Raw genomic sequence first — 8,141 nt, forward strand, 5'->3', positions numbered from 1 at the left:
CAGCATTCCTTAGCTGCCTATAGTTGTTTTTTGTTTTTTTTTTTTTTTGTCTTGGTTGAGGCCTCCGAAGTTTTCCCTCTTCCATGTTAGCTTATCTATTGGTGTCATCCTTGTTCAGTCATGCTCAGGCAGCCGTGGTGGTGAGGCTTCATTGGTGTAGCCTCTCTGATATTTCTAGGAGGCACAGCATCACAGCAGACTTCCTGTTCCTTTGGCTCTTACAATCTTTCCGTCCCATCTTAAGCAATGATCCCTGGGTCCTGGGTGTAGTAGTTTCAGGGCACCACGACTCTGCATTTTGATGAGTTGTGGTTTCTGTGATGGCTTTGTTGAAAGGAGAAGTTTTCTTGACTGTATGCTTTTAAGACCTTATCAAAGTTGCAGCCCTTCAATGAAGCCTCCTGATTCCTTCTGTTGAAGGTCACTCCTCTATCCTCTGAGCTCTGGGAACTCAATTTCTTCTTCCCTTAGCACTTCCTGCCACATTCTGTGGTCCTTATTCACTTACTTATCTGTCCCTGCTACACTGTGAGATCTGAAGATAAAAGCCACTAAAAAAGAACACAGCCACTTGTCTCAGTAAAGAATCAAGACTGCAGTTGGACAAAAACTTGAGTACATCTACCAAAACTTTTTTCAAGGACTAGAGAGATGGTTCAGGGGTCAAAGTTCTTGCTCTGAAAGCACGAGGACCAGAGTCCAGACTCCCAGTTCCCAGGCCTGGTGGCCTGGTGCATGGGATTAAACGTGTTAGTGATAGCTTCAAGTCACCAATAATGCATCAGCATCACATCAAGGACAGAAAGACATGTGCTTCCCCTTGCAGATATTTAACCAAGAGCGAGTCTAGATTTAAATTCTCTCCTTTACACTCCCTGTGTCTTCTGTCCTTTGTCTGTTACATGAGCCTGAATTTGTCTGTCTGAAGGCTAGCCTGTGAATCTGTCTCTACTTCTGTATCTGTGTGTGACTGTGTTTGTCTGTCTCTGCAAGTGTGTCTGTCTATATCTCTGTGTCTCTGTCCCTCATGTGAATGTTGTGTGACTATGTCAGTTATGTGGCTGGCTTTGCTCTGTATTTATTGAATAGCACAGACAACATCACCCGAGGAAGGAAAGACATACATTATAGACATCTTTAACAGGGTTGGATTAAGCCACTGGCTCCAGCTGATCCCAACTGACCCGGACAAGAAACAGTTCTACAAGCATCATTGCTTACCAACCAATATCCATAAACGGGTTTTCATTTTAGAAGGGTGCGCCCAATCTCTGTATTTGCTGCTTTCAGCAAATAATACACATGTGTTGTTCTGGGTCAAAGGCATAAAGAGTACATGATTTAAGATTAAAGCAACGTATTTGCTTAAGTTGCAGAAGTTGATCATATGGGAAATCCAAGGCAAATATGGTAGACTGTTACATTGTTTAAACACAGGTTAAACAAACAGCTGAGTACACAGTAGGATAGTACTCTTAAGTCTTACATGATCCCAAGGTGTATTATTGATTCTGGGTGTGAGATCCAGCAAAAGTTCTAGATTCTTAGAATGTGTGAGACATATTTTTAATCATAATATTGCATCACCACAGTCTTCCTCTTAATTCTAGTCTAGAAGGCAGAGACTGGGGATAATTTGGCAGACCAACCGCATTAGTGAGCTCTGAATTTGATTAAGAGACCCTGCCTTAATGAATTACATGGAAGACTGATGGGGGGGATGATTCCTGGCCTCCACATGCACATACATGCATACACACTCACACACACACACAGACCAAACATGCACACACACACTCATGCATGCATATACACTCACACATACAGTCGACCACACACACACACACACACACACACACACACACACACACACACACACCTTCTTTCAGGCATGTAATCCTGGCACTCTAGCGCCTGAGGCAGAAGGATCATAATTTTGACTACGTAGTGAGACCTTGCCTTCAAAAAACTGAAATGAAAAGCAATTAAAATTAAAACATTTGATAACAGCTCACTTTTAAACTGTGATACCTGAAATGCTTTTAACTAAACGAGTTCATGAGGATTCGAGTGGACAGGAAGGTAATCGCTCACCAAATAAAATAAGAAAAAATCTCAAAATATAAGAAAATTAATCGCCTGCAGGCCCATCAAACAATGTATTATTATTAACTCTTTAAAGCTTTTATTTCTAGTGATTTTTTAAAAATTCCAGTACTATCTATTTATAATGCCTGGGTTTGGGGTGCAAATCTGTGCATATCCCTAGATATTTGTAGAATTCTTCACTTTGGAAAAGTTGTACAGTTTTTCTTGATATTTTATTTACCACTGACGTTATGAGTATATTTACATAATTTTTATCAATTTTCAAGAGCTTCATAAATAAGTGATCCAACATATACACTGTACTTTAATTTATAGTTCTTTCATAATGAAAAGTTCGGTTTCCTCAGTTCAGAGTTATAATGACACCGGACCAGCTATCTCTGTGTTTAAAGATGGATTCATATTTGGGTTGTTTCCACAAAACTCTTTCCTAAAAAGGCTTTTTCTATCTTAATGGGCACTGACATTTTTAGGTTTCTCACATACTGACACCCACACTTGAAGTGTCTTTATGATACATAACTAATGCTTAACCCAGTGACCTAGTCACTCCGTGGCTGATTCTTGGACAAGTGACCCCATGTTCCCTACTGCTCTAGCCAGGAATGCACCAACTCAGTCCCTCATGGTGGTGGAAGGAGGGGCTGTTATGTTGCCATCCACAGCTATGCCATCCATGTGGTTAGAGAAGCTGAGAAATAACAAGAGTTTCCTTTCCGTGGCAAGGAACAGGGCTGGAGCGTTCGCTCACAGAACAGTGTTTATGAGAAGGGACCAGCTAAGAATAGCCCTGGGTTGACTTTGTCCTAGCTCCTCCTGCTCCTGAGAGAAACTGTTTCCCCACAAGAAGAATAGGTCACGAGTTGAGAGCTGAGACTTAACATCTCAGAGATGCTATTCTTGGATATCCTGAGTCCCTGTGGTCACTGGGGACTCTGGGTTGTGTAATATTCAACATGACCCCATTGCTGTGTGTAAAAATTTCCCTCCTCACCCCCAGATTCCATTTCCTCCTTTACCATCTATAAAGAGAAGGGGCACATGGCTTCAGGCACCAGCAGGGCACAAGTGGCAGCGAGTACCTTTCCCTTCTCAGCTCTATCACCTGCTCAGCAGCATGAAGGTCTCAACCGCCACCCTTGCTGTCCTTCTCTGCGCCATGACCCTCTGCAACCAAGTCTTCTCGGCGCCCTGTGAGTCCACACTGTTACGGCAGGCATCCCCACTCACTGCAGTGTTTTCTGTGGCTTCAGGGTCTACAAGCGAGAGGAAACTGATCTTTCTCTTTTAAGGCTTTTGTCTTCCTTTCTATGAAGTGGAAGTGTCTTTTAGAGTTACCCAGGTCAGGCAGCCTTAGGATTCCTGGGCAGCTCTGTCTCCGGGATGCCTTAAGCGGTGCCCTCTGCCCTAATGTCTTTTTTGCTGACTTCTTGTGTCAGAGAAAGTTGTGAAAAAGACATGGGGCAACACACAAAGAGAAAGCCCATAGTGAAGACGCAGAAAGAACAGAGATAGAAAGAAAGGTAGACATGGGGCATTTCTGGTCCGAGATGCCCAAATTCCCCCAGAGCCTGAGCCTTCCAACTCTTACCCCAAGTAAGGCAGCCTTCCTCGCCCCTTAGGTTGTGCTGACCGTCCTGTGCTGCTCAATGATGACTTGAGCTCATTCTGTCTCTTCCCCTGCAGACGGTACTGACACCCCGACAGCCTGCTGCTTCTCCTACAGCCGGCAGATTCAACGCAAATTCATCGCTGACTACTTTGAGACCAGCAGTCTCTGCTCCGAGCCAGGTGTCATGTAAGTTCTGTGAGGTGTAGAAAAAAGTGAGAGAGGGATTCTCGGCCATGGGGGTCGGGTGGGGAGGAAGCACAACAGGGAAGCATAAGGGACCAGTGAGAGAGGCTCTGGAGAGCATCACCACAGACTGGTGGATGGAGAAGCTACAAGGGACATCGGACTCCCCCAGTTTCTTGACCCTCACCTCTCTCTACAGTTTCCTGACCAAGAGAAACCGGCAGATCTGCACTGACCCCAGAGAGACCTGGGTTCAAGAATACATCACTGATCTGGAGCTGAATGCCTGAGAGGCTTGGAGTCATCAAGGAACCCCAAAACCTCCGTGGGTCCTATGTGGAACAGGGACCTGAGCCCCGGAACATTCCTGCCACCTCCATAGCTTCATCTCCTATAAGCTGTTTGCTGCCAAGTAGTTACACCCAGGGATTCTTAACCGGAATTTAAATTTAATTTAATTTAGTACTGTTAATTTAATATTATTTAATTTTGTAATTTATTTTATTGCCACACTTGTGTCTGTGACCTTTCTGAAAGACCTCAGGGTACTTCCTTTGACACCCCTCCCCCTCCTTGCTCACACTGTGTGACAGCTAAGTGGCTGTTAACAGAATATTCTTGGTAGGCAAGACGACAAAGTCATAAACTGACAAAAATACAATGGATGCTTTGTCTCTACCAGAGAAATAATAAATATACCCTTAATAAGTAGCTGGTGTTGAGTTTTATTTTATCATTATTTTTTCTTTTTCTGCAAAGACAAAGTTACTGATTAAGAGGGATATCAGCAAAGAGTAGGAAGATGTGAAATAGAAGTTTGGGGGGTGATAAGGAGTGGGTAAGTGGGAATGGGTGGGCTTTCACAGAGTCGCTCCATTTCTTCCTGGAAGTATGGTCACTGAGATGGTGGCCAATTTTGTAAATCAACTCATAATGAACCTGGCTAGAAAAAGTCACCATTTAAACAAATATCAAATGGAGTATTAGTCACGCGTACTGTGACTCAAGCCTTCCTAAGCACAATTTTGAGCGTTACTTTAAATTCGGTAATTTTTTTTTTTTTAAGGCATTGTCCATTTGATCTTGGCTTTTGTTTTTGTTTTGAGACATAGTCTTTCTCTGTAGCCCTGTCTGGCCTGAAATTCAGAGATCTGCGTGCCTTTGCCTCTTGAATGCTGAGACTAAAGCTGTATACCCCTATGCCAAATGTCCCCCAAAAGCTTATGCATCAAAGGATTGGTCCCCAGGACAGCAGGGTTGAGAGGGAAATGATCAGTTCATGAGGGCTCTGACCTCATGAATTGTATGAAGCCATATGGATATGGGGAGTCAGGTGACATTTCTGTGGTAGAAGCAAGACCTATTTCTCAGCTGCCACTAACAAGCAGTCTTTCTCCACATGCTTCTGCCATGAGGAGAGGCCATACCACCAGGCTGAAGGTGCCCTGGCCAACTTCAGAAGTCATGAGCCCAGATAACCCTCCCTTCCTTTGAGCTGAGTCTCGGTTATTTTGTCCCAGTGATGTAGAGCAGACTAAAGCACCTGCGTTCATATACCTCAGGGTGCACGATGAACCATCCCCGACTGACAGAAGAGTCAACCGGGGCTCAGAAAGCGTAAGCAACTTGGCCAAGATCAGAGCATGAAAGATCCAACTGAGTTGCCAAACTCAACTTCTACTTTCGGATTATCTTATTAATTCTACTGCCCTGCAGCAACTGCCCAATCAGGCGACGGAACCAGGTCCGGCAGAGTCAGCAGTCCGTTGAGAACCACTACCAGGGCTAGCAAGATGCCACCAAGCTTCCTGACCTGAATCTGAGCCCCAGGAAGTGCTGGAAGTACAGAACCAACCCCTTCGAATTGTCCTCTGACCTCCTTTGTTTCAGTCACCGTCATTCCGGATACCCTGAGATAGCCCCAGAAGGTATCAGCTTGTCTCCAGTAGCCCAATAGCTTCGGATGACACTGCCCGTAGCTGTTCTAAATGCCTCTGTCCATCTTTAAGATGCCCTCAGTAGAAAGGGGAGAAACTTGTGTTCAGGCCAGCTGGAGTGGACAGGCCCGGGACAACTGTACAAACTGGGGGGTAGAGGAGGAATTAAGCGAAAAGTTTGTGGTTAGCAGACAGAAGACTATCCATCCGTGGGGCTGGTTAAACAAACAACTTCCCTCACACTTCTCTTTAGGCTAGGCCAAGAGACCCCAAGATATCTTGCAACTAAAGCCCCAATAGTCTCATCCGAGCAGTTTTATTGGTAGCTTTATGGTCTTTTATCACTGATGAAGTGGGCTGTACTGGTGACACAAAACACAGACAGGCGTAGGGCTGCCAGCCCTAGGAGGCAGCCAAAGCAGTACCTTGAAGCCAAGTCTTCAAACAGTGGCAGAAGTTCTGAGAGACCACAGAGAACAGAGAACATCCTCAGAAAACAGACTGCAGGAGGCTAAGGGCTGTGGTGGCGGAGGGTTGAGAAAGAGCAGCTCCCCAAGGTGACTGACAGAGCTATAAACATCAGTTCTAACCAGGTGCTGGGGCTTTGCTCTCAAAGACCAGGCTGAGCCTTGCTGACACAAAGGGGCTTGAATATCTATTATCTCCATCTGAATAGAAGAAAAGAGCCCAAAGCAGATTGGCTAGACAATGGTGGTTCTCAGAAAGGTGGTGCCTGGACTGCTGGATGCCCATCACCTAGGAACTAGTACCACAATTTAAGCCTTTCCAAGCAGTGGGCCCATTAAGCTGTGTTTTCACAAGCCTCTGGGGCAGCCTGCTGCACACTAGAATTTAGAAACTATTTTCTTTTTTCCTTCCTTCCTTCCTTCCTTCCTTCCTTCTTTCCTTCCTTCCTTCCTTCCTTCCTTCCTTCCTTCCTTCCTTCCTTCCTTCCTTCCTTTTTGGTTTTTCAAGACAGGGTTTCTCTGTGTAGCCTTGGCTGTCCTGGACTTGCTCTGTAGACCAGGCTGATCTCAAACTCACAGTGATCCACCTGCCTCTGCCTCCCCGGGTGCTGAGATTACAGGCGTGCGCCATGGCACCCGGCTACAAACCATTTTCTATTCAGACCATTGTGTACTTCAGCCAGGGCCATATTTCTTTCTTTTTTTAATTTTTATTTTTTAAAATTATTATTATTATTTACAATTTATTCACTTTGTATCCCTATTGTAGCCCTTTCCCTCATCTCCTCCCTGCCCCATCCTTTCTCCCCCTCCTCCTCCCATCCAATTCCTTTAGTCCACTGAAAAGGGGGCTTCCTCCTCCCCTACTATCTGACCTTAGCCTATCAAGTCTCATCAGGACTGCCTAAACCTTCTTCCTCTGTAGCCTGTTAAGGCCAACCAGCCAGGGGGAAACTAATCAAGGAGCAGGCAGCTGACTTGTGGACAGAGGCAGCCCCTGCTCCCCGTATTAACGGACTCACTTGAAGACTGAGGTGCCTATGGGCTACATCTGAGCAGGGGGTCTATGTCCTCTCTATAAATGGTCCTTGGTTGATGCATCAGTCTCTGCAGGCCCCCTGGGTCTAGATGTTTTTTGGCTATGTTGGTCTCCTAGTGGATCTCCTGTCTCCTCAGAATCCTTTTATTCCCTGCTTCCTCCACAAGACTCCCTGTACTCTGCCCAAAGTTTGGCTCCAGGAGTGCAATAGGTTAGCTCAGTACCTATACAGCCGGACCATATTTCTATATGGTAGAGTGCTCTGCGTTTCTCAGGGTGTTTGTTAGCTGTGCCAAGGAGGAAGCTAATCCAACCTAAACCAAAGAGGCTTGAGCTAGTGAACCTTGACTGTCAGGTACAAAATGGGCTTTGGCCCCAGGTATCCCAGATGCAGCAGCCCACCTAGAATCACATCTCCCTTAGATGTGTTTGCAGGAAGACTGCCAGGACCTGCCACAGGTCCATGAATCCTTTTTTGTTTTGTTTGTGTTCAGAGAAGAATGTGTTACTGTTGGGAAGTTAAAACAAACAAACAAACAAACAAAGACAAAAACAAAAACAAAAAAACCCTTCAGATTCTTTTAAATTTGACTTCCTAACCAATTGCTTGTGATGAATTTTGTTGTTTGCTTAGGTTAATCAAAGAACGTACGTCTACATAATTTCATATCAGTTCAAGTTGGAGAAACACAAGGAAGTGTGTTATCCCAAAGGAAATACAGGTTTCTGTTTTTAGGGAGGGATGTAGCATAGACTAAGGTGGGAGCTATTGTTGATTTTTTTTTTGTTGGCAT

At 44.9% G+C, this 8,141-nt stretch overlaps 1 protein-coding gene across 1 annotated transcript; it reads left to right on the forward strand.

Annotated features, from left to right (window-relative positions):
• The first annotated feature begins 3,187 nt into the window (after positions 1–3,187).
• On the forward strand, positions 3,188–4,339 carry LOC129684236 (C-C motif chemokine 3). The gene is made up of 3 exons (XM_055617310.1): positions 3,188–3,302; positions 3,796–3,907; positions 4,104–4,339. The coding sequence occupies exons 1-3, from the start codon at positions 3,227–3,229 to the stop codon at positions 4,192–4,194; spliced, it is 279 nt and encodes a 92-aa protein (XP_055473285.1). The 5' UTR covers positions 3,188–3,226; the 3' UTR covers positions 4,195–4,339.
• Positions 4,340–8,141: the final 3,802 nt, after the last annotated feature.

Source organism: Psammomys obesus, unplaced genomic scaffold, assembly GCF_907164565.1.
Source record: "Psammomys obesus unplaced genomic scaffold, mPsaObe1.curated_primary_1811, whole genome shotgun sequence".
In the NCBI taxonomy this organism is placed as follows: domain Eukaryota; kingdom Metazoa; phylum Chordata; class Mammalia; order Rodentia; family Muridae; genus Psammomys; species Psammomys obesus.